General features: G+C 40.0%; 2 protein-coding genes across 3 annotated transcripts in view; both read right to left on the reverse strand.

Annotated features, from left to right (window-relative positions):
• The window catches only part of LOC133990351 (leukocyte cell-derived chemotaxin-2-like), a 337858-nt gene that overhangs the window by 92705 nt on the left and 217462 nt on the right, over positions 1-27691 (reverse strand). The window lies entirely within an intron of this gene.
• Positions 26003-27691, reverse strand: part of LOC133990347 (tissue factor-like) — a 78290-nt gene continuing 76601 nt past the window's right edge. Inside the window, exons 6-7 of one of the 2 annotated variants that reach the window (XM_062428632.1) lie at positions 26523-26673; positions 26003-26444 (exon numbers count right to left, since the gene is read on the reverse strand). In XM_062428632.1, coding sequence (XP_062284616.1) covers positions 26299-26444; positions 26523-26673 — 297 coding nt within the window. In that variant the 3' untranslated portion in view covers positions 26003-26298. Of the gene's footprint in view, positions 26674-27691 lie in introns of both variants that reach the window. The other variant, XM_062428631.1, reaches the window with a different exon arrangement.

Raw genomic sequence — 27691 nt, forward strand, 5'->3', positions numbered from 1 at the left:
TTATTTTTATTGCAGTTATTGTTTCCATTCAACAAGACAGTGTCTAAACATACACAACAGCTCTTACATGAGAGATAAACATAAGGCATAATACAAGAGGTGGTGAGTCAGTCTTACAGTACCCGAATGTCGTTCAAGTGCGCATCAGTCCTTTTAATAGAGTGGAGGAAAGGTCCGGTCCAATATAGTCCAAAAACGGGCGCCACACTCTGTAGAACTGATCTACGCTGTAATGTATGACGTTGGTAAGATATTCTAGAGGGATCAGTTCAAAATGTATTTTACGCCAACCACAGACAGAGGGAATCTTGTCACTGACCCACTGCAAGAGAATATTTTTCCTAGCTGCAAACATTAGAATATTATACAATCTTTTGTTAACTGCTGTTTTTAGACGGTCACTTGGAAGACCTAGAATCAGGGACATGGGATCCATTTCTATATTGATATGAAAAATTCTCTCCATTTCACTTATAATCTCAACCCACAATCTTTGAAGTTGGCAAGACCAGAAACAATGAGTTAAGGTTCCCACATCAGTTTTACACTTGAGACACAAAGGGGAAAGAGAACGGTTGAAGAGGTGCCTGCGATGAGGGGATATATGTAATCTGTCTAAAATCTTAAATTGTATTGCTCTTGTCCGAGTGCAAATTAAAATCCTTTTAGCAAGAGACCAAATGGTATCCCACTTTTCTTCATCTATGGTGACAGACAGCTCCTTCTCCCACACACCTCTGACCCCCTGCGCATCAGCAGTAGAAAAACCATTAAGTACATGGTAAAATGAGCTCCGAGACACTTTCAACTGTTGTTTAAACAGAATTTTCTCAACAGCAGATATTTCAGGGTGAACAACAAGGGTTGTGTTATGAATGAAAAAATGCCTAATTTGCAAAAAGCGAAAGAAAATCTTGTTTGGCCAATTTGTACCTTTTAGCAAGCTGTTCAAATGACATAAGTTTATCATCTGAGAAAAGGTCACTGAGACATTTAATATTCTAATTACACCATTGTTGAAAACCGGGTTCTGAAGAACCTGGGGGAAAAGCAGGATTATTTATTATTGGGGTAAAGATGGATGTTATATTTGATCTTCCCTCGAGACGGCGGACAAGCCTCCATGCTTTTAGAGTGTTGATTGTTACAGGATTTGTACAAAAGGCTTTAATTTCTTTAAAATTATTACAGAATAAATAGGTCACTTAGTTTGCACTGTGATAATGCTGTCTCAATATCCATCCAGATTGAAGTTCTACCCTCAACCCAGTCGTTTACAAATCTTAAGTGGGCACAGAGTTGATACATTTTAATATTGGGTAAGTCTAAGCCACCCATTGAACTTGGTAAATGTAATACTACCACCTTTAGCCAAGGTCTACACTTGTTCCAAATAAAAGAGCTGAGCCATCCATTTATGTCCTTCAATACCCTTTTAGAAAACAGAATAGGGATCATTTGGATAGGATACAATAGTCTAGGTAACACATTCATTTTGACCAGGGCAATGCGTCCTAACCAGGAAACAGGAAGTGACATCCATCGCACTAGGTCCTGCTTAATTTTATAAAATAAGGGTGTAAAATTGGCTTTGTATAGTTGATCGAAGGATGGGGTGATGAAGATTCCCAGGTACACAAACCCATTGGGTGACCATTTGAAAGGAAAGGAAGGAACAGTAGTTGGTAGTGTTGAAAGAGTACCAAGAGGCATGACCTCTGATTTAGCCAAATTGATTTTATAGCCAGAAAAACAACTAAATCTGTCAATCAGACCTGAATCCATTAGTCAGGACTGCTGCCTGTGGAGTAGTATAAATAATTTTGACCCATTTTATAAAGTTCTCCCCCAAACCAAATTTGCCCAGCGTATATAGTAAGTAAGACCATTCAATTCAGTCAAATGCTTTCTTTGCATCGAGAGAAAGCACCAGACCATTAATAGATTTTTGTTTTAAAGCTAAGATGGCGTTCAACAAACGTCTAACATTAGTGGCTGAATTCCGGCCCCTTTATAAAACCTGTCTGGTCCTCCTTTATCAGTACTGGTAAGAGATTTTCTAAACGAGAGGCTAAGATTTTAGAAAGCAGCTTCCTATCCACATTTAAGAGGGCTATGGGCCTGTAGGATCCGCAAAAGTCAGGACACTTCCCTTTCTTTAGAATTAAGGAAATATTGGCTTCCCTCAGTGTCTATGGGAATTCTCCTGTAGTGAAGGAATGGTTGAACATATCAAGAAAAGGTTCTACAAGAATATTTTGGAACTGTTTATAAAATTCACAACAGAAGCCGTCAGGTCCTGGTGATTTTCCATTTTGTAATGTTTTAATAGCTTTAATCACTTCAGTTTTAGTTATGGGACTATTAAGGGCAGTCTTCTGCTCTTCTGACAAATTTGGTAAATCAAATTGAGCAAAGAAATTGTGCATTAGTTGCTCCCCCTCTGGAGCTTGTTCGGAAGAGTACAGGTTTTTGTAAAAATTCTTAAAACAGTTATTTATCAGTTAATTTTCGTGTACCTTGTGGCCTACTTCATCAGATACAGCTGCGATGGTGATAGATGGTCTTCTCTGCATCTCTAGTGAGAAGGCAGTTCAGCACTGATCTGAGTGCAGTGATTTCTTGCCACAATGGTGGTGACGGAGAAGCAATATATGCTTTTTCTTTATCCATCAATTCACTCTCTAAAGATTTTTGTTTCTCCAGTCCTTGGCGCTTCTTTGTTGCAGAATACGAAATAAGTAACCCTCCTGCATAAGCTTTGCATGTTTCCCATAAAACAGAGGCATTACTAGCTGATGAAGTGGTGATTTTCAGAAATGCTTTAAGTTCAGTAGAAAAGTTGGAAATAAATTCCTCATCTTTAAGAATAATGGTATAAAGTCTCCAGTACGAGACTGATGAAGCACTGTTTTAAGATTAAGGTCCATGATTACTCTAGCGTGATCTGAGAATTATACTGGTTATGTCACATGAAAAAACTGAATACAAGTCAGTTTTTGGGGAGCCAAGAAAAATGTATATTGTTTATCAGAGGGGTGGGTACACCTCCAAGCATCAATGAGCCCAAACTCCTCACATAGAGCATGGAGCGTGTTGGCCTGAGGAGAGGGGGGTGCAATACTATGTGGAAATTTGTCGATAAGCTGATTTAGTATTAAGTTAAAATCACCACCAACAATTACGGTGGAGTTAGAAAGGAATGGAGCTACAGTAAGTCCAGAAACATTTTGGTAAGGAAGGTGGTTGGGTGGGAAGGTGGAAAATACACATTCATCATTACAATATTTTTACCTTGCAAAGTTCCCTTGATTATCACATAGCGGCCCTTCAGATCTTTAACACAGTCAGATATAATAAGAGAAAGATTTTTTCTAATCAACCCAACAACTAACCCTAACCCACTCCCCTACTTCTTGTTGTAAAGGATGAGAAAAATACTTGCCCGAATGGCCCTTGTTGTAGCTTTAAATGCTCTGAGTCATCAAGATGTGTCTCTTGTAACATAGCAACAGCATCTATATTGTCCTTCTTTAGACATGTAAGTATTTTTGTCCTTTTAATAGGGCTGTGGACACCCCATACATTCCAGGTGCATACTCGCAGCTTATTCGTTATTAGTATTATTCATGTATCATACAAAGCGTATTGAGCCAAAAGATTCACCACTCTCTGGGTAAGAATAAAACAAGCATATAAAGAAAGAAAAGGAAAGAGCTGTGTAACAAAACATTCAAAAAACAGTAATTTGGCAACAACCCTACTGAACATGTAGGGAAAAAACGACCTTCTCCTGCCTGCCGGTGAGAACCGACAGGTGCAACATGCGCTTAACTCACGCCTACTCATAGACAAAACCACAGTCTGTCAAGCTCACGATAAAGTGGGACATTTCACCTGGTTGATCATAAGCAGTAGGGGGAAAAAAAGGGGCAGAGTCAAACACCTGAATTTGGCAAATACTGACATAGTTTTATAAAGCACAGTCCAGGCACAATGTTATGGCGCACTCACACTAGGGCCAGTTGTTCCGTACCGTGCTGAAGCACGGATGTCCCCCCTCCCCTGTCCCCCGCTGGCCCGCACTCACATTACTCAAACCCAAGTGTACTCAAGCACAGTTACCTCCGACACATTGCGCAAAAACATATAGACAGTTTACTCTCATAAAACATGCACAGGTGTGTGTTCGCGTGCTGTGCGCCGGTAAAACACAACACAGCCGATCAATTAACACAACACACTATGATTATAAAGTCCAAACTTGTTCTTCTGAGTCATGCCTGTGTAGTATGCAGTACTACAGATACTTGTATAAAAAAGACTCTGTAAAAGCAGACGTCCTGATTCAACTCTTTACTCCAGTAAAAGTAAGACTTAGTTTAATGACTTAGAAGTCGCCAAATGACTTACTTTAACGAACTTCGTTAGTTTATATAATGCAGTTTTGTAAAATATTACTTTTATGGGGGTCACAGTCACAGACAATATTATATATATATATTTCATAATTGTGGTAGCAGCCGTGCACCAAACGCTGGATGCAAACTAATATTAAGCCTTTAGCTTATTCATTATAGTGTCGATGGATATAAATGGATTTCTTTTTCCTTAATAATGATAAAATAATACACAAAAAATGGTCAGATTGGGAACGCATACATACATAATGTAACCGCGTTGCATTTAGTGTTTCTTGAAATGACCAGGGCTCAGCTAGTGTTGCCTTTTAAAAATCGTCGATTTCCCGGGTTTCCCTGGAAAATTGGCTTCTTTTCCCGGGATTTAAAATGTCTTATTTTCGGGAAAAATATGAATCCCTAGTGCGCATGCGTGACCAAGTGTACCGTGCTCAATCACACCTCTTCCAACCGTACCGTGCCAGGGAAGTGTACCGTACTCAAGCACGGTACACTTGCACTCACACTAGCCAAATATTTCGGATTTCAGGGGGCAAACGTGCTTGGGCACGGTACGATTGTGTAACCCACATGGCAGAGTGAGTTCCAGAATGAGAGAGGAAAAAGGGAGAGAAACGGTTTGGAGACTATGGTCAATTTGTTTTTGCTCAGAGTGATGAGTATCACCTGGAAGGGAGGATCTTTGATATTGTTCCATACTACATATGGAACAATAAAGACATCATATATAGAAAATCCTTATTTTACCCTAATTGGTTTACTCACAACATACTCTTGGTTCGTCAGTTGTTTAACTCAGATGGATCATTAATGACATATCAAGAATTTATCTTAAAATATAGTATCGTAATCCCTATTAATTAATTTAATATTGTTATAAATGCAATCCCTGATGGAGTAATTAGGTTATTTAAAAGTACAGCAGGACTGAATCCAACTTCACCCACTGATCCAACCAAACTTGAAATTGGTCAAATTTGTTTCTCTTCAACACGCAATAGTAATCGTCGTATACACTCATTATTTCAGAAAGATGTCGAATCAATTCCATATGTGGTAACTTATTGGAACACCTTTATTAATAACCTTGACTGGAAAAAGATTTGGAACGTGCCAGCTAGATATATGATAAATAATAAAATGAAAGAAGTGTCTTTTAAAATAATTCACAGATTTTACCCATCAAAAGTTTTTTTTAACAACGATTCAAAAAGGTTATAGATGTGAGTTGCTCCTTCTGTGAAGAAAACCCTGAAGATGTTTTTCATTTATTTTTTTCTTGCCCCTCCTCTACCAAATGATGGGAAGATATTTGCAACTTGATTTCTTCTTGTATTTAACCACATTTTTCCTTTTGTTTTGAACATATATTGTTTGGTTTCATTAATTATCCATCTGCGCAAAAAAAACAATTTTATATCATCAATCTTATTATACATTTAGCCAAATGGCATATGCACAAATGTCGATACATTAATCAGAAACCTCTCTTTTCCATCTTTGACAATGAGGCCAAACAATATATTAAAACTATTAGACATTCCACTAATTTGAAAGCCATCAAGACTACTGATTTATGTGCTTTCTTTAATGTATTTGTGTAATTGTAATATGATATTCTGAAATATTGCCTCTGAATGTATGTAGCCCCCTGGCGGTTGTCGTTACATTGTTTTATATTGCACTGTACTGCATTGTATTCTTAATAAAGATTTTGAACAAAAAAAAGAAGAAGAAGAAAAACTAATTAAATGTAAGTATTTATTACGTGCATATATTGTCTTTGAGTTACATTTAGTTGATTTTGCACCCCAGTACAGGAGTGCATGCTGCGGGACTGAATGTCGGAAGAGGGTCTGGAGATGCGGAAGACTCCCGTCTCCCACCGGGACAGCGGGATAAATATACGTTGCTGTTCTCTTCTGTATATCATATAATAATTTCTGTCCGGTGAGATCTATCACTTCCCGGCGTGAAAAAATGTCAGGTGTGGCATTTTAGCGTGAGAGCAGCTTGAAATGCGTGTCTCACGGCCTGAGACTTCAGAGGTCTGAAATTTCTATTTGGTATCCATAGCAACCATAGAATTATCTGTGAAGATTTGATTTCCATCATATAACAACCTGAAGGTTTTAATTCAGATATTTTCGGGTTGTATGAATTTACTTAACAAAGTTATGAAAATGTTGCAGAGTTTTTCCGCTGAAAACATCAATAAGTAACTGCTGCTGCAAAGACTCGAACCCGGGTCTCCTGCACTAATGACGGACATTACGCTACCGCTTCAGTGCTATGTAATGATGTGACAGCCCAATATGTTTGCTAATACGGAAGATAGATATTGGCGACAAATTATTTCTAACTGACAAACTGATGCCTGTATGCATTCACTGAAGAAAGATTATGAAAATATAATACAACTTTGCCCTTTTCTGTTGGCGTGGAAGATGAATGTCTGCCATGTTTTCACATTGTTATACGTCTAGGGTGCAAATAGTTCCGCTGTGTGGCTGAGGCTATTTGTACCAGGGTGCAAATAGACACTCCGTATTACTAATAAACTACCGAATAAGAAGAAGAGTCGGTCGTTACCACGGCAACGTCACGTCACTCTTCTTACCGGGAATCCCAACGCTGTCATTCATTTAAATCACTGCCACTGACGTATCTCAACCCGAGGCATATCAATTTGTTCAAAACTCAAAAATGTAATACTATTATTCCATCCATTGTTGCCCAGTCTCTGTATCATTTCTTCTCTGAAGATTAGGTTGAATCTGTTAATGTTGGCTACCTGCCAACTATTTTTAATGTGCAGTTTTTAGCTGTCATGTCAACTAGCAAATTTGAGTTATTGTTATCTAGGCAGCTAAAAGGACAATCTCAGCTGGCTTTCAAAATCAGTTAAAGGCATGACGTTATTTTTTCAAGTGTTGTATAGACAATCAGAAACAGATTTGTGTGCTTTATTTAGTGCAAGGCAAAGATTACCGCCATCAGGGATGGATTGTAACAAAAAGTGGCCCTGGAATTTCTCCAGAGGATCGGACTGGTCGCTCATCCTGCGGTCAGACCCATAACAATAAATTCATAATCAAATAAAAAGAAGACCCGCAACCAATCTACAGATAGAGTATCCTGCGCACACTATGATGCTATATTTTAATGAAACTCACTTTACTCATCATTTGATAAAATGGAATATACAACAACAGATAAACCATAAAAGCACTACAAGCACTGCAAAAAAAGAAGACATTATGCCAGTTTCCATTATTTTTAGTTACTTGACTGTGTACAGCAATGGTTGTTTTTATTAGATATATAGTAATTTCATTAGATACAGATGTAATCAATAGTTACAATGTTTTGGTAATAGAAATGAAAAAATAATCATTTATTACAAATGCTATAATAATCATGTTTCTCTGCTTCCTGTTTTACAGATTTTTGCAACACTTTCATACCAGACACACTCACAAACACATACCCACACTCACAGCCATTCTCTTGCTCTCTCTCTCATAAATTCCTTTTTCTCAATTATTCACTTTCTCTCTCTCAATCACGCTCGCTCTCTTTCGCTTTCACTCTCACTCTCTTCATTGTTTTGTTTGTATTTGTATATCATGTCTGTCAATCCTGATGTGAGGGTCTTTGAGGATCCAAATGAGGCCAGGATCCATATAGCAGCATTAATTAGTAATGCTCATCTCTGTGAGGCCAAGGTGAGGCTTTTCTTGATGAGCAAATACCCAAGTCTGTAATATAATCATTGCTAAAGCTGTTTATTGATGTAATGTAAAGGTTCAGTTTGACCCCCTAATTGTTGATTAATGCTTGATTATTATATAATTACATATACATATAATGTAAATATACAGTATATGTGTGCATGTGTGTATATACATACATACATCCATCCATCTTCTTTCCGCTTATCCGGGGTCGGGTCGCGGGGGCAGCAGCCTATAGCAGGGAAACCCAGACTTCCCTCTCCCCAGCCACTTCGTCCAGCTCTTCCCGGGGGATCCCGAGGCGTTCCCAGGCCAGCCGAGAGACAGTCTCTCCAGCGTGTCCTGGGTCTTCCCCGGGGTCTCCTACCTGCCAGGGACCTGCCCTGAACACCTCACCCGGGAGGCGTCCGGGAGGCATCCTAATTAGATGCCCGAGCCACCTCATCTGGCTCTTCTCAACGCGGAGGAGCAGCGGGTCTACTCCGAGCTCCTCCCAGATGACTCATCTTCTCACCCTATCTCTAAGGGAGAGCCCAGCCACCCTACGGAGGAAGCTCATTTCGGCCGCTTGTACCCGCGATCTTGTTCTTTCGGTCACTACCCAAAGCTCATGACCATAGGTGAGGGTAGGAACGAAGATCGACTGGTAAATCGAGAGCTTTGCCTTTCGGCTCAGCTCCCTCTTCACCACGACGGATCTGTGCAGAGCCCGCATTACTGCAGACGCCGCACCGATCCGCCTGTCGATCTCCCGCTCCATCCTTCCCTCACTCGTGAACAAGATCCCGAGGTACTTGAACTCCTCCACTTGGGGCAGGATCTCATCCCCGACCCGGAGGGTGCACTCCACCCTTTTCCGGCTGAGGACCATGGACTCGGATTTGGAGGTGCTGATTCTCATCCCGGCCGCTTCACACTCGGCAGCGAACCGATCCAGTGAGAGTTGGAGGTCACGGTCTGATGAAGCCAACAGGACCACATCATCTGCAAAAAGCAGTGACCCAATCCTGAGGTCACCAAACCGGAACCCCTCAATGCCCCGCTGCACAATCCTCATCAACAGAGAATGCGTTTGTGAAGAAAAGACCATTCAATCATTCAATCATTCATTCAGTTGATCATTCATTGTTCATGCATACATGTGACTATTATGTGCAGGATTCATCTGTACTGCTGCCATTGAACTTTATATAAAGCATCTGAACTGTTCTCCGTGTGTCTGCGTCCACTCTTTGACCGGAGTTGTGCCGTACTGGATAAAGTGGTCCCAGCAACATAAACACACAATCTTCAATAGTTACACACCTCTCCTCCAGTGCTTGAATTCACTGGGCTTGCAGCTCGACATGGGATTCTAATGAGTCCATTTGCTGACCATGCTGTTATCGTTGACTGCATTTTTTCAAGTCTCGTTTCCAGAGCAGCAAATGTAGCTTTAAAGTCGACCCAAACCGGAAGTCTTCCAAGAAGCCAATCTTTAAGGAGAAAGGGCTGCGATGCTAGCTGTAAAAGCGAACCCGTCCTGGCAGACAATCCAGACGAAGAGGAAGAGGATGAGGATAAGACTGTCTTCTTTACCCCAGAACTTTTTGAGGGTGATGTAAAGGAAGGCAGCCCGCACAAAGAGACAAAGACAGAGTCAACTACCAGGATGGTTTTAGATGCAGAGAGCCCATGAGTCTAATGTTATCTCATGCACCTCATACACATTTTTTACAGCTTGCCTGAAGTCCTCGGTAAATTAGCTAACATGTTAGCTTGGTATTGTTCATAGATAATGAATTAATTATGTAGTTAAGTTAGGCATGCTGTATTGTGATGGTTTTGTAAATGTATTTTGCTTTTTCAGACTTAGTGTTTGTGTGTGCTCAGGACCTGAAGACAACTTAGAGAAGTATCAATCAATCAATCAATCTTTATTTGTATAGCGCCAAATCACAACAAAGTCATCTCAAGGCACTTTACACATAGAGCAGGTTCTAAACCGTACTCTTCAGGTTTTAATTTTAAAGAGACCCAATATTCTCACATGAGCAAGCATTTAGCGACAATGGCAAGAAAAAACTCCCTTTTAACAGGAAGAAACCTCAGGCAGAACCAGGCTCAAAGTGGGAGAACATCTGCCTCGACCGGTTGGGGTAGAGAGGAGAGAGAGCAAGAATAGGAGAGAGAGAGAGAAGCACATAGTTCATAAACATTGAAGCTAGAAGGTCCGGGACTGGAATCTGTCATCCGGACGTCTACAGGCCCAGATTACCTGTGAGACGAGAAAGCACAGACAACTCCGGGGAAGAAGTTTAGGTTATTGAATGCATTAATAGTACATGAATGTTAATGGATATAAATGGATGGATAGAGAGAGAGAAGAGGAGAGAGGCGCTCAGTGTATCATGGAGGTAGGAGTCCCCCGGCAGTCTAAGCCTATAGCAGCATAAACTAGGAGCTGGCTAACTATAAGCTTTATCAAAAAGGAAAGTTTTAAGCCTACTCTTAAAAGTAGAGAGGTGTCTGCCCTCTGGACCGAATCTGGGAGATGGTTCCACAGGAGAGGAGCCTGATAACTGAAGGCTCTGCCTCCCATTCTACTTTTAGAGATACTAGGTACCACAAGTAGGCCTGCGTTCTGGGAGCGCAGTGTTCTAGTAGGTACATAAGGTACTATAAGCTCTTTAAGGTATGATGGAGCCTGACCATTAAGAGCTTTAAAAGTGAGGAGAAGGATTTTAAATTCTATTCTTGATTTTACGGGAAGCCAATGCAGTGAAGCTACACTGCTGAAGGTGTCTGACAGTATCTGTCACTCAGTAACTGTTACTATGAGGAATAGCATTGTTGTATTAACCTACAGTATTTAGATCATTTTGAAGGAGCACTGTATAGTAGTTGAGTAACGTTACAGTATCACTGTCTTGAATATCAGATATCTAAGATATGGGTATTAGATATCTGTGAAGGCCAGCAAAAGTATTACCTCTGTGTGTAGATTTAAATTATTAGTAGTTTGTTTCCTACTTCTAGGACTGGCTAACAAATCAATTTAAGTGCCATGTCTGCCATTATGATGAGGTGCCATCAGATGGAGACTACACCAGCTTTGATGCCACAGTGCGTGTGGATGTCCGCACTGTGGATCAAGCGAAGCAGTGGATCCAGTTTTTGAAGGGGTCATCGGGGGTGACTATAACTGTATTATAAGCTATTTATCTGCCAGAAAAAAAAAACTTTTTAGTTGTAAAGTTTTTACAACTAAAAAGTTGTGCTTCATAGATTCCTCAGGGAATATGGACAGGGAGGGCTGCAGGGTGTTTCTCCTCCTGACCCACAGCTGTGCTGGTGGCCTCCGACTGGGCATTCTCCTCTGCCAGTCAAAGGATCAGCAAACTATTTTTTAAGGACTGGAGCTTCTAAAAAAAATAGTTGGAGAGAAGGCCTTTGCTGGCAGGGGACAGGCAGGACCACAGACCTTCTTAACCAATGACTGTAGGGCAGAATGGGGAGCTCTGTTGCAGGCATTTCCTGATGCCACATGTCTCCTGTGCTCCTTCCATCTGCTTCAAGCAGTTTGGAGATGGCTATGGAGCAAGGAGAGTGGTGTGGACCACAGACCCAGACCGACTCTGTTTACAGTGGTGAAAGACATGCTGTACTGCAAAGAGATAGCCAGGGTGGATAGGCTTTACACTGAGGCAGGAACAACACAAACAATTTTGCAGTAGCGGCAATGCGTGTCCTCAAGGATAAAGGCCTTCAATCCTCCACAGCTCTTCGACCTCTTGACATCAAGGCTGGAAACCTACTGTGAGACACGCATTGTTGATGTTGCCCTTGGACAGTGGGAATCATTCCAGAGATCCAGATTCCTTCCCCAAGATGGCAACATTGCAGCTTCGCAAATTCAGCAGGTAATGGATCTTAATAAGTGTCTTTTTGTTTTTTAAAGATTTTTTTCTGGCACAGACACCTTTATTTGAAAGTACATAGACAGGAAATCATGGGAGAGAGAGGGGGAGTGACATGCAACAAAGGACCTCTGGCTGGGATTCGAACAGGGTCCGCTGTGTACGTGGCATGCGCTCTTCACCACTCAGCCACCTGCGTGCCTAATAAGTGTAATTTGTTAAAGTCCTACATGTTTGTCAAAGGAATCTATATGCATGTTAAGGGCCGGCCGATTGCGTCTTTTACTGGTATTGGCATCAGCCGATGCGCGGGTGCGTTCGCCGATATATATATTTTTTTTTCGGTCTGAGTTACAGACAGACGCTCCCACAGGCAGCCCTGTGTTGTTGGTTGTTGTTGTCCAATTAAGTAAAATCTTTTCCTTCTAGGGTGAAGGATGGTGCCCCTGATTAAGAGACTTTTAATACCTAATTAGCGAATTAGGATTCATATTCCGCTACAATCCATCAACATTCATGTACTATTATTGCATTCAATAACCTAAACTTCTTCCCCGGAGTTGTCTGTGCTTTTTTCTCACAGGTAATCTGGGCCTGTAGACGTTCGGATGAAAGATTCCAGTCCCGGAAGTACTAGCTTCAATGTTGATTTTCTATGTGCTTCTCTCTCCTATTCTTCCTCTCTCTCCTCTCTACCCCAACCGGTCGAGGCAGATGTTCTCCCACTTTGAGCCTGGTTCTGTCTGAGGTTTCTTCCTGTTAAAAGGGAGTTTTTTCTTGCCACTGTCGCTAAGTGCTTGCTCATGTGGGAATGTTGGGTCTCTTTAAAATGAAATCCTGAAGAGTACGGTTTAGAACCTGCTCTATGAGTAAAGTGCCTTGAGATGACTTTGTTGTGATTTGGTGCTATACAAATACAGATTGATTGATTGATTGATCATGGAAAACCATGTCTGATGTACAATGTACCTGAGCTGTATCACGCACAAGATTATTTGCATCCAGTACAGTATGAAAGAGTGGGGATTGAGGACATTTGTCTGTGGAAAACAGACATTCCCTGCAACCATGAGCTGCATGAGCTCTGTTTGATGGTGATGGAAGAGAACAACATAGCACAGTGTCATAACGCTGCAGAGGCAATACGACTTTACAAAGACCTGAGGCCTTTAATAAGATCACTCCTGCCAGAACCACATCACTGATGTAGTTGTAGCAGACATACAGATGCACTGTCTATGGTTCTATTAATGATGATGATGGCATCTCCAGAAATAAGGCCTTTCCAAAAGTTTACATTTCTCAAGTATCATTGGCCTTTGCATGAGTTGATACTGTGTTGACATGTTTTACTAAGATAATGTGATTTCTGTGTAGTAGGCCAGGTTGATAATGTTGGGTCTTGGGACCAGCAAGGGCACTTTAGGGTTTTTCCAGTCATGGAATTCTGGACAAAATCATATATAGGTTTAATAAAAATATTCTCAGATTTGGGTCCTAAAGACACATTTACATAAAATGAGCGTCTGTGCCCCTTAAGTGTATCAAATGTGGGGTCCATGTTATGAAAATGTTGAAAATCAGTGTAACGTAGGGCTGTCCTAGACTAAAGACATTCTTAGCCAACTAATAGACATAGAATTGATCGACTGATTAGTTGATTTCATCGACAAATCTGTAAAGTTTGAGTTTTCCACATGCAATAATTCAAAAGGACCTCCTTAAATATAATGCTTAACATAGATGTCCTTGTAATCTTCCAGGAAATTACTAATTCAGCATGGTAATAAAGCATTAGAACTGACAGGCGGGGAGTTCTGGTCCTCTGAAATGATGCCAACGTGCAAGTAACTTAAAACTGCATTCTATCAAAAGGCCACCAGGCGGCAACCATTTTGGTGTAAAAAAGGACTTCTGTCTCTATACAAGTCAATGGAGAATTCACCAACTTCTCACTTGATTTCTAACCTCAGTAAACGTTTTCGAAATGTGTTTATGGTCTCAATCGCTAGTTTAAAGCCTTTTTCAATGCAGTATGATGTTCATTTGTGAAATTTTGGCTTCCCTGATTTTATATTTGACGATAAAGCAGGGTATGCATTAGGGCGTGGCTACGTTGTGATTAACAGGTTGATTGGCTCACAGGTTCAGGAGGGCGCCTGATGCCCATATAAGTAGAATCCGTGTTTTTATTTTTCCCGGCATGCACCGGAAATGTTCAAGATGTCGCTGCCCAGATCCGAAACTATTTGCTTCCGAGCAGCAGTCCACAAACCAATGGGTGGCGTCACGGATGTTACGTCCATTTCTTATATACAGTCTATGAGAACTGACTAATTGACTAACAAAATCTTAGTCGACACATTAACACAATTAAAAAAAGACAAACTGTTGAAACTTTTTAATTGCAAACATTGCAAACTCATAAGCCAGTGCTTTCATTTCAATAACATGAACTTGGAAAGTGCAGGGTCCTTTTTTTTGGGGGGGGGGGGGGGGGGGGACTGCAGTAATCTAAATCAAATAAAGCAAAACAAAATCATTTCTCAAATTTGGCATATAAATGAAATGCATATAGGCCAATATATGAGGTGCGTCAGAAAAGAAACAGGACTGGGGTCACAAACAATGTATTTCGAATCTAAACTACAAACTTTCCCCTTCAAAATAATCCCCCTCAAGTCTAACGCACTTTCCCATCCTTCTCTTCCTCCATGCAGTCTAGGAAGGATTCTCCCAGGATTCTCTGCAGCTTCAGTCATGGCCCTCTTGATGCTTCCATGGCCGGAAAACGTGTCCCTTTGATGATACCTTTGAGCTTGGGGAAAAGGGAACAATCCTAAAAAAACCTCCCTAATCACCTGACCTGGCTCCAGGTGATTTTCTCCCCAAGCTCAAAGGTATCATCAAGGGGACACGTTTTCCGGCTGTGGAAGCATCAAGAGGGCCGTGACGATGGAGCTGCTTATTTGTATAACTTTAGATAGAGGTAAGACTGCTGAAACTTGTTCTACTTAAGTCAAATATTCCTATAAGTATGGTTAGAAAAATGTATACATAGCACTTTGAATTTGACACTGACAACATAGAACAGTACTGGCAATATAAACTCTTCCAGGTTTGAAGATCTGCATAGCATTACAAACACTGTAATTTATGAACTATGTTTAGGTTTAATTTTAACAACAATGGAAAAACATTAACCACAAACAGTTGGCCAGTTTTTATATACAACTTTTCCAAGAATACAGTGTCACATTTCTATTTTTTGTAAATAAATTGTCTTTATTGAAATATTAACTCAAGTGTGACTTTTTTTCCACAGTGCCTTCAGCTGTCATATTTGAATTTTAAAGAGATCATAAATTGAAAACAAAAATCTACCTCCTTCTACTACAACGATGCATCTGCCCACCGCATGTAGAACTTGTGGATTATATAAAAGATGTCGCTGCTAAACTTCTGAATGTGTGTGTGTGCGTGTGTTTGTGCAGTTTACATTTGCTGTCTAAGCAAACAAAGCCTTTTAAGGCCAAATCCATTACCCACACTCAACTCTTCAACACAGAGATGAATTCTGTTCTAAAATCTGCAGTCTTTGTAGTTAGATGCCAGTTCCAAAGAACAACTACAGGTGTGAGCCAAAGGCGCCCTTGCGATCTGTGGCTGTTCTGCTGTGAATGTGACTTTAATGGTCTTAGATAGGAGCAAGTCAGACCCTGTGCAGTACCTGAGGAATAGGCCAAGCTCCTTATCATCTCTTTCTGTTACAAATCTCAAGAGATGATTTGAGGTAGTTTGTTCTTCCAGTGACATAGATCCTGGGAACTTGACGGTTTTGGTAATGTTTCTTGCCTTGGGTTTGAGATCATCCAGAATCTTCTTCAGTCCTTCCCAACTCATGGATTGTCCAATAGACCTGATAATTGACTTCCAACACTTTGTGGGCTATTTCCTCCACCAGACGTGGCAGATTTTCTTCAGTTGGGAGCACACAGCAGTTGTGACTGCTGAGTATGCTGAGGAGTTCATCCATATATGCCCCTTTGAAGTTGCTAAGTGCCTCAGTTAGCACATCCTTCTCAGTTGTGCTGATATAGTTGAAGAAAGCCTCCAGTAGATTGTCTGAACAGGAGAGAGATAGAGCCTCTGTAAGGAATGGAGGGGCAAGTTTGACTGGAAAGAACTGAAATTTCGATGCAAGCAACAGCAGTCCACTCTTTGTCCTGGAATTTGTGGTGCAAAAATGGGATCTTGTAGTTGGTTCCACAGGTCTTTGTTGCATAAAACATATCCCAGAAATCAGTGAGGCAGTCTCTGGTGACCCCACTCCCAACTCCAGCCTCATCCTCGCCACGTTCAAGCACAGGCCTGATTGAAATATTAGCATCCAGTATGCAGTTGTCTGTAAATGCTTCTATCATGTCCACAATACAGTGTGCTTTACGGTTCACAATGATTTGCTTCTCCACTATATGGTCTGGATCTGCAAAGAACTCAATGGCCATCGTGCTGGTGGAACTTGAAGCCTGCTCAGAATCCACAATGTGAATAATATCTTCTTCCATCTCAGCTACCACTTCTGCTTCTATTTGATTTTCAAAGACTGTGTTTGCGCCGCTTTCTTGTTGGCTGTTAACTGGCCAGGAATCTGGACTTACTGTGGTCTTGACGTGTAGAGGTGAGTATATCAGAGACCATCGACAAGTTCACAAGGCATGTTGGTGTCATATCCAAGTACAATAACTTCATCATCACTGGATAGATGTATAATAGGCTGGCCTGATGTTTGAGAAGCAGGAGTAGCTTGGAGTGTTGAGGTAGTATTGGGACTGCTCCAAGAGAAAGGCCTACTGCCATACCGAGGACTTTTGACAGGGGTGGGGGAGATCAGTGATGGGCTGGATGAGGATGGAGATCCATGTATACTAACTCAGTTGTCCCTGCTGCTGTTACCAGGACCAACAGATGCATCTTCAAGTTCAACAGCCCTGACCCCTCTTAATAATGAGCCAACCATAATTCCGACTGAAGGAAAAGATGAGCAGCATCATGTTGAATGACATATCACTTAACATTACTGAAGGACGTCCGTGGGAATTAATTTTGATATTATTATGAAAAAAATAATTATTGTTAAATCCTTCTAAGTGGTAAGAATTGCTTGTATACTTAATTGATATGTATACTTGGTTAATAAATCTACTGCTGATTTTATTGCTAATCATTCTATAAAAACAATTTCCCATTTAAGAATTGTAACATTAAGATTACATTAAGATTATAAAAGCTAGCCTTCAGCACATCACTTATAGATGGTGTCAGTATTATATCAAGTAGTGAATTTCACTGTATGCAGAATATTGCATGCATGTCTGCACAGTGTTATATTTTCACAGCTTAATGTCAGTAAATATTGTACAGTTAGTATAAGACTGCAGGAGAGTTACAAGCCTGCACAGGTAGTTACAGAAGGTGGTTACAGCAGTTGCGTATGTTTGGTGTGGCTTATGTGTGTGGTGGTGGGACCAATAATATCTTTTTATGGGGCCCAAAATCCCTGGCGGCACCCCTTGCTACCCCTGGGGCAAATCTTGCGTAAGCACAGCATTGAATGACACCCAATTGTATGTCCCGTTAAAGCCTGGTACCTCCGATGTTTCGTGTGTCATGTCCTGCCTTACCGAAATTAAAAATTGGATGCATAAGAATTAGTTGCAATTAAATGATTCCAAAACAAAAGTCACCCCCTTAGGCCCCAGCACTAGCAGCGTCATCAATCTCCTCCTTTAGTCTGGGTACCTTATCCAATAGCATTCGCACAGAGGCCAGCAACCTGGGTGTTATTTTTGACTCTGTTTAGTCCTTTGATGCTCAGGTGACCAAAGTACTGCAATACTGCTTTGCCCAATTTAGACAGTTGACCAAGATCAGGTCATTTCTTTCATCTGCGGATTTAGAAAAGGATATCACTGCTTTCATTACTTCCAGACAGGCCTGGACTGGGACAAAAATTTGGCCATGGACTTTTTGGTCCAGACGGGCCCACTACAATCCGCGCGCAGATACTGTGCCAACTCGCCCCGTTGATGTAAACACACAAGCCCTTAATAACAGTAGTATACTGAACAATATCCCTTATATTCTGGAGCCTTGAATAAAATAAATGATGTCTACACAGTATGTTGCTCACTTGCTCTTAAGAAGGATACTGGAGACAGGATTTAAGATTCAATAGTGTTTATTTATCACTCACTCATATACTAATACAATACAAAGTGCAACTATATCCAAGGAATAGTGTGGAATAAGTTTGAACAAGATTACATGCAAAAAATGAGTCTGCATGCAATCAGTACTTTGGCTGGCTGGCTAAAGTATGGAAAACAATAGTATAATTAAAGCCGCAAGCGGCGATGGCGGGCCCTCGCTCACCCATGCCACCGCGGGGCCTGAGGCATGGCGGGGCTGTGGCGTGAAGCAGAAAGTGAGAAAAAACCTGGAAGGAGGCCAAACATGCAATGTTTCGTTCATCCAGTAGGGGGCAGTCACAGGTAGTTACACATATGGTCTGGTGTGTTCAGGGCGGCCACTCATCAGTCATGTGAAGTTTGGAGTGAATTGGACAAAGCATGAGGGAGTTATGAGCAGTTAATGGTTCATCCACCAGGGGGCAGTCAGCACGTGTGGTGCGTTCAGGGGCGGCCCCTCATCACTCATGTGAAGTTTGGAGTGAATCGGACAAAGCAAGAGGGAGTTATGAGCATTTGATGGTTCATCCACCAGGGGGCAGTAATGGGATGCATGCAGGTGTGTTCAGGGTCAGTCCCTCATCACACATGTGAAGTTTCGTGGAAATGAGACAAAGCATGAGGGAGTTATGAGCAGTTGATGGTTCATCCACCAGGGGGCAGTAATGGGATGCATGCAGGTGTGTTCAGGGTCAGTCCCTCATCACACATGTGAAGTTTCGTGGAAATCGGACAATGTTGATGCAAAAAATGGCACTTCCTGTTTCCACTAGAGGGCGACATGAGCGACACCCCTATCAGATGGAAGAGGTCTCCACCCTGGACCTGTGTATCAATTTTCATGATGATACGTGTTCAATAAAGCCATCAAAAGCCAAACGTATTTTCATGGCGAGGAATTGATGGTAGCCACGCCCCCACAGGGACGCCATTACTCGTAGCTTCACAGTGTTCATAATTTTTGAAATGTTACGCAGATGAAAATAGGCAGACCTTGAAATTTGTTTTATGTGGGAATTAAAGGACAGATCCTGGTCAAATATAACTCCTAGGTTCCTTACAGTAGTACTGGAGGCCAAAGCAATGCCATCCAGAGTAGTAATATCATTAGATAATGTGTTTCTGAGGTGTTTAGGGCCAAGCACAATAACTTCAGTTTTTTCTGAGTTTAACAGCAGGAAGTTACAGGTCATCCAGGCCTTTATGTCCTTAATACATGTCTGTAGTTTAGTTAACTGGTTGATTTCATTAGGCTTTATTGATAGATATAATTGAGTGTCATCTGCATAACAATGAAAATGTATTGAGTGTTTCCGAATAATGTTTCCTAAAGGAAGCATATATAAGGAGAATAGTATTGGTCCAAGCACTGAACCCTGAGGAACACCATGTCTAACTTTTGTTTGCATGGAGGATTTATCATTAACATTTACAAACTGAAATCTATCTGACAGATAGGATTTAAACCAGTTTAATGCTGTTCCTTTAATACCAATTAAATGTTCAAGTCTCTTTAACAGGATTTGATGATCAATGGTATCGAAGGCAGCACTAAGATCTAACAGGACGAGGACAGAGAGAAGTCCATTATCTGATGAAGTTAAAAGGTCATTTGTAACTTTTACCAGTGCAGTTTCTGTGCTATGATGAGCTCTGAATCCAGACTGAAAATCCTCAAATAAGCTGTTATTATTTAGAAAGTTACAGAGCTGATTAGCAACTGCTTTCTCGAGGATCTTAGAGAGAAAGGGGAGGTTAGATATGGGCCTATAGTTGGATAAAACCTCTGAATCAAGAGTAGGCTTCTTAAGAAGTGGTTTAATTACAGCTACTTTAAAGGACTGTGGTACATATCCTGTCAGTAAAGACAGATTGATCATATTTAATAAGGAAGTACTAACAGAGGGAAGGACTTCCTTAAGCAGCCTAGTTGGAATCAGGTCTAAGAGACAGGTTGATGGTTTAGAGGAAGTGATCATTGAGGTTAGTTCTATAAGGTCGACTGGAGAGAAACAGTCTAAATAAATATCAGGTTTAACAGCAGTTTCTGAGTTTCCTATGTTAAAGGATGAATCAGTGTGTATTGAGGGCAGGAGGTGATTAATTGTGTCCCTAATAGTTAAGATTTTATCATTAAAGAAACTCATGAAGTCATCACTACTGAGAGTTAAAGGAATACATGGATCAGTAGTGTTATGACTCTTTGTCAGTTTAGCCAAAGTGCTGAAAAGAAACCTTGGACTATTTTTATTCTCCTCTATTAGTGATGAGTAGTAGGCAGCTCTGGTGTTACGGAGGGCCTTCTTATGTTTTAAGACTGTCTTGCCAGGTTAGGTGAGATTCTTCTGATTTAGTGGAACGCCATATTCTTTCTATATAAAATATGGGGCCCTTACTTGAACATAATATTGAATTAATTATTAATTAATTAATTAACTGATTGACATTGGTGTAATACAGTTAAGGCTCTTTCTCTTGTTCTTTTGGTGCTTTATTTCCTTCCTGTGAGGCCTGGATGGTGTTTTCTTTGTGATGATGTCTGACCATGTGGGTTTATGCAACTTGTGAATGAGGTCTTATGTGAATAGCGAGGTTTTATAAGGAAAATGTGATATGCATTGCATTTGATGATGATACTGCTTACCCTGTGACTTCTTTTTCTTTTATTTATTTACTTATTCATTTATTTTTTTGTTTGTTTGTTTTTGTTGTTTTTTTAAAACTTACTTTTATTGGTAGGTTCTGTTTTTTCTTTTTCGTCTTTGTGCTATTTCACTTGTATTGTACATTTCTTATCCTATGTTGTATGTCATTGTTTGTACTAAGAAACAATAAATAAGAGAATTACAACAACAAAAAAGAAATGCTGCAACCAGGCTTTTAACAGTGTAGCGAATCATGGATATTATAAGATATTAAAAATATCTCTCGTAATCAGGGGCACCACCTTCACCTAAGGAAAATATTTTACTTAATTGGTTGTTTATTTGATTAGCCAATTAATAAATCAATAAATCATAATTAATAAATCAATACATTTCTGAATCAGTCAAATATCTAAAGTTCATGGCTCTACGGTTCAATAGATCCCCTGTATCACTTCAAAGAATAGACAGACACAATTGATTGAGTTTTATGGATTTGATTAACTACACACTACTAATAGCTGTCCGTCTTTCAGAACCACGCGTACACACACTAAGTGGAAGATCTCAGAGAGCGTCGCAGGTCCGGGCGGGGTGCTGTGAGGATGACTAGGGTCGGCTGGCCGTTTCTCCGACTGCCTGGTCCGGTGGTTGTCTGCCTGCAGACTTTGTCCCTCTCGATTACGATGAGTCGTAGGTTGACAGACGTTTATCTGCCCAAAAAGCTCTCACAGGTTGATGACAGAAGGAAGTAAAAGTCCAATTTAGCTAGTTCACTGTTTAATAACTTTCTGGAGAGATCTCAGCGTTAGCCACACGTCAAAATCCTTTAAAATGTCAAAACAGGCTGAATGCAAAACTTAATGACGTGTTTACTTAAAGGGCCTTTTCTCTGTACGTTTGCTGACAAAAGTTACAAGATTACAAAAATGTAAGATTACTTAGATAAAGAATAAGATAAGGTGACTAAGGTAAGAAGGTGTGAGGTGAAGAAAAGAAAAGTTGGACAAAGCAAAACCTGAAGCAACGCAAAGCCGGTTTCAGATGGGTGCAGCTGGTTTTTGTCCTGGGGAGGGCTCATGTGTCAGCCAATCAGGTTCATCACAGCTACTTTAAGGATCTAATTTCCAGCTTTTTACCGTGAAACTTTTCATCATCATCATTCATTCAGTATTTAATCCTGATTATAAAATGCATACTATAACATAGTAACACAGAACACAGGATGTATCATTCTGGCATTAATATGACATCAGCTTGATTCCTCAAACTGCTATTCATTAAAACCTGAAAAGGATTAATATGATCAAGCATGATCACATTGTTATTCTATTTATTCCATGATAGTTAATTGATTATCACCATATGTGAACATAACATCAATGTAACATTGTACCCATTTATCGGTGATCGCTGTTACAATGGAGGTTTCTTTAGGCAATTTATACTGATATAAGTAATTGGTATTGTTTAAACCCATTGGTGTGCAGTCAGGGGCAGCAAGGCTAGCCCTGTCAAAAGTCAATTTTTTCTGTTTTTTCCATAATTAAAATTAATTCTGAAATGTATCTGGAGTCAATTACTTGTTCATACTGAAAACGAATGGTTATATTTTGTGGAGCTCAAATCTCCTATGTTCTATAAACGCATCACAGCTCCTTTCCTCTGCTGGGGCCAGCAGTAGTTGCATTGCTAGCCTCTGATCGAGCTGGACGCTGCTATTGGTTGCGTAAAGTTGAGTGACCGTATCATCAGCCAATCAAATTTTGATGTGTTATTTGGAGCATGTTTGTGTCTGTTATAGAAATTGATTTTATTTTTGAAGTGATTTAGAAGTTTCCTCTAAGGGTGCAGAGCAGTCGGGCAGTATGTGCTGTTTTTGATGTTGTGTCACATGGTATGTGCATTGTAAAGTGGGCAGTGACCTAAGGGAAGATGATCTGATGGCGATGTTGCACAGTGGTGTCTTGATGTGTTGCGGATGTTGATCAGCTGTCATGTTGGTGTCGATTAAGTACTGTTGCATAATAGTGGCCTTACGATTTTGGTGCTTGCCCTGACTGAAACACCACCGCACGCTACTGTTTAAACCATACTATTTACTAAGATGTTCTTGTCTAAGTTTTTAACACTAATTTTCTCACTTTCATGCTCTGTGTGGTTTCAAGAGACACAGAGGGGGAAGTCAGGAATGTGCAGTGTCTTTAAAATTATGACAGCGGTCTGTGTGACTCTAATCTGATGGTAGAAGTCTCTACGTCACACCACTGCTTATCGAGCTCCACTGGTTACCTGTAGCTGCTCGCATCAAGTTCAAGTCTCTTATGTTTGCCTACAGAGTGATTGTTGGGAATGCTCCCACCTACTTAAATGCTCTTTTAAGATAGGCTGACCAAACGTCCTCTTTTCCCCGGAGACTTTTTACGTCCCGTCCGGGGCGTCCAGGGTTTTTTATTAATTGATGATAAAAACCACCAGAGCAGGGGCCTCCCTCTCTGTCTTTAAGAAGCACTTGAAGACCCAGCTCTTCAGAGAGTACCTCCTCTCTTAACTTACAATTACTTAGCACTCTTAACCAGGCCAGCTGACAGTCTTGCCTGGGCCCGGGACGAGATAATCTTAGATGGGCCCCCACGCACACCCGGATCTCTCCTTTTCCCTTGCTCTTCCTCTCCTCTGCTCTTCCTCTCCTCTCGTCGGTGTTGGGGAAGCTACTTTGCAAGCATAGCTTGTAAAACTACATGTAGTTCAGCCTGACAGTAGTTTGAACAACTTTAGCAACTACTTATACTCATTATACTCATTTAACTCAGCGTTAAATAAATCAACATGTGGTGTATATGAAACTAAATATAATAGCCTACAAAGAATTCACATTCCAGCAGAAATATGCCTCAACTCAGTTTTATTTTTTTAAAGAAAAAAAGCTGGTCAACATACTGTAGGTTCACCATAGACATGTAATCTATAGACATGTTGGGTAATCTATAGACATGTTGGGTAATATAAAGAGAAAATGAAAAGCCTACCCCAATACCCACATGTAAATCAGAAATGTAAATCAGTCAACAAAAAATGTAATAAAAAACCCAAAGAGGTAGATATATTCTAGATCGGTGTGTCTTCAACAACAATGTTGGCTTGTCATGACATGATTATAGGTCTTTTTTTAATAAAAAATATTTCATGTGCAGGTGGTTGAGTGGTTAGAGCACATGCCATATACGCTGCTAAATAAAGGCGTCCATGCCAACAAAATCTTAAAAAAATAAAATAATAATATTTCATGTTATTGACCAAAATTGTAGTTTGTAAATTGAGTTTAACTACAAAAAATGACCCAAAAAGTAGTTGAAATACTTGATGCAGCACAACATATGAATGTAGTTTAACTACCAGCAAGTTAGAGCTAATTGTAGTTAAGCTATGTAGTTCAACTACATGTAGTTTAAGTCTAACCAACACTGCCTCTCCTCTGCTCTTCCTACTCCTACTTTATCAGACTCGGTCATTTTAGTTGGCCATGATGCAGGATCGCTGAAATTAAATGTCTGATCAGTCTCTGATCCATCCTGCTCTGACTCTCTGACGGGGGAGCGGACCCCTCCCGCTCCACTGTGACTCTCTCTCTCTTCTCTCTCACCGGTAGCCTGACTCTGTCCCTCCGTTGCGGGGCAGCTCTCCCGCATCACTCTCTCTGTCACCTGACTGCAGCTGGATCTCTCTCCTCTCTGACGGAGCTACCAAACTCAACTGTTTCTGTCAAAGATAACGTGTTGTGTCAGGCTTTTATACAAGCTAATGGACGTTAGCATTAGCTGACCTGTTAGGTAACGTTACAAGGCTGCCGGTAAACGTTGGCTGCGCTGTTTCTTACCTTGCTCTACGTTGACTTTACTAGTTCCAGCTTCACCGTCACCACCTTTTTTTAAATATTTGTTTAGAAAATCTCTAAGGCCTCTATTTTCTTTTTCTTCTCTTCTTCTCTTTTCTTTACTTTTCTGAGCACCGTACTTGGGCTGACCGGACATTTTTAGCGTACTGAACTTCACATGACAACATCAAATTTTGATCAGTGGCCAAACCATTTTTGTGTTGGGGGTGGGGGGGTTCTTGACCACTATTTCAAGAGCGATTAGGAAGAAAACAATTAAAAGCTTTTATGTAACTCAAATATTACAATTTTTTTCTACAAATAGGCCTATTTTGAAAAAATTATTCCATAATTTAATGTGGGCCCAGTTCTGGGCCCCCCCCTATCGGCGGGCGTGCTCTTAACTTACAACTACTTAGCAGTATTTATTTATTGTCACACTAATGTCTCTGTTGCAATGTAGCTTGAATGTTATTCTCCCTTGTAAGTCGCTTTGGATAAAAGCGTCTGCTAAATGACTAAATGTAAATGTACAATAAGGAGTCCAAAGGAGACACCAAAATTTATTTATGTAGTTCTTGTCACTTTGGGTTGCTCCATGGAATGTTAATGGATCTTTGTTTGTCCAAGAGAGAGACCATGCCAGTCTCTATATCAAACCTGGTTGCATGTTTAACTTGAATTATCTGTTTTTACTGTAAAGCACTTTGTAACTTTGTTTTGCAAGGTGCTATAAAAAATAAAGTTATTATATAGGTTTTGTGCAGCAAGAACTACATTCAAAAAAACTAAACAAAACAAAAACATGTTTACACCTCCAAACATTTGGTGATAAATAATTTATAACTGAAAGCCCATTGATTTTTCAATCACATCAGACCTTCTGCAATATTTCCACTGCCACACTGGAAAAAATCTCACTTTCTCTCAGGAACAGTATACATTATGGCAGAAGATAAAGTACTGATATCATGTAACAAGTCTGAGAATAATGTGAGCAGAAGACCTACAGGTTAAAATCAGCACTCACTGTCTGTTGTGCAAACTGTGCATGGTTGTGATCACTGTCTTAGCACAGCAGATAAAAACTTTAAAGAGTGAAGAAGCAGGTTTAAGATTTGCATTATATCAAATCAGGTCAGTGGTGACTGTTTTCACAAAAGACAATGACAGGGTTTGGTGCTTAAATTTTGTATTTGTGTATTTTATTGCTTTATTGATCAACAAAAGTTTTTTTTATTTACACAAAAGAGAAACAAAATAATCTATCATAAAAAAGTTATATCACATTAGGATACAAATAATAGTATATATTTATGGAAAAGTGTTTGTGGATGTAATTATAGTTAGCCACTAGATGTTACTAAATAGCGTTAACACACACACACACACACACACACACACACACACACACACATACCTGTGCACACACATGCATGCACATACACACACACAAACACACAGTCATAGACTAAACGACTGTAGAGGACTGAGAAGTTTGTAGGGTTTTGTTTCTTTGTCGGCAGCATTTGCAGCAAAGGATGGTCACAGTGACGATGATGATCAGGACTATAAGCAGGATTAATAGTCCACCTACTAATGCTCCAAGATTCATCTCTAGAAGGATAATGAGGGTCAGAGTTAGGCAGAGGGGTTTGGCATATGTTACACTTAAAAGGCATAATTTGTGCGTACCTTGTTCAGGTGTACACTGCAGAATGCTCCAGGCTCCGTGCTGGAAGGTTTTGGGTCTGGAGGGGATGAAAGCTGCCACCATAAAGCAATATCTCACTCCTGGATCCAGTCCTGACACTTTTGCTATACTGGAGTCAGATATGATGTCTCTCTGCTCGGTAGGAATAGAAAATATTACAAACACTCACCTAAACATCTCTACATTTATCTAAGTTACCATTCTGACATTTAGATGCTGAGAAATTCTTGATGTGACTACTGCATTTATATGAAAAAAATAAAATTGAAATGATAGTATGTTTACTATATTAGTTTTTTTTTATATTAGCATTTTAGTATGAACCTTTTTATTTTTTATTTTTCAGTATTTAGCAGCTTTCCATGTGTGTGTTTCCCAAAGGCAATGCTGGATATATACTGTATATCAGTAAGTAGTTACAATGCTACAGTTACTATACATGAATTAACCTAAAAATATTTTCAATAAATGTTTTCAGAATTTAAGCAGGTTAATATGTGAAATTCAGCATTGTTTGCTGCTATTGTTGTTGTTGCTATTGTTCTTTTTATTTCAGAAGTGATTCATGTTTACAATGATGTCAAGAGAGGATCTGTAATTATTAAGAAATAAAAGAGATTAAATGTTAAGTATTTTGGAAAATGAAGTAGAAGTTTGTAGTTTTTAAGACATGGAATATTGTATTTTGGAAAAAATAAGTTGGAATTTGTTTGCAATATATGTTAGCAATATAATATGTTTGCAAAATGACTAAGACTGTAGCCTAATACACGCACTGATATACCCTCTTACAGGTCCTAAGATTCAATTATTAATGTGAAGCTGAGTCACCTTTACATTCATTTTTGGAGGCTGCAGTTTATTCTCCTGTTAAATTGCGTTATACTGAGAGGTGTTTCTAATATTTAGTCTACCCTATATGGGGTGGACAAAAGAAAGAAAGACACCTGTCAGTATTACCTTTATGAAAGGTGGACTTAGACTGCATTAGTTTTAACCAGGTTTGGGGAGTAACAGCGTACATTTAACGGCTTACATAATTAGGATACAAAAAAAGTAACTGTATTCCGTTAAAGTTACAGAAAAAAAAGATGTAATCAGATTACACGTACATTTAGTAAAAATGGGGATTATTTAGCAGGATTACAAT

The sequence above is a fragment of the Scomber scombrus genome, chromosome 11 (genome assembly GCF_963691925.1).
Source record: "Scomber scombrus chromosome 11, fScoSco1.1, whole genome shotgun sequence".
NCBI lineage: Eukaryota > Metazoa > Chordata > Actinopteri > Scombriformes > Scombridae > Scomber > Scomber scombrus.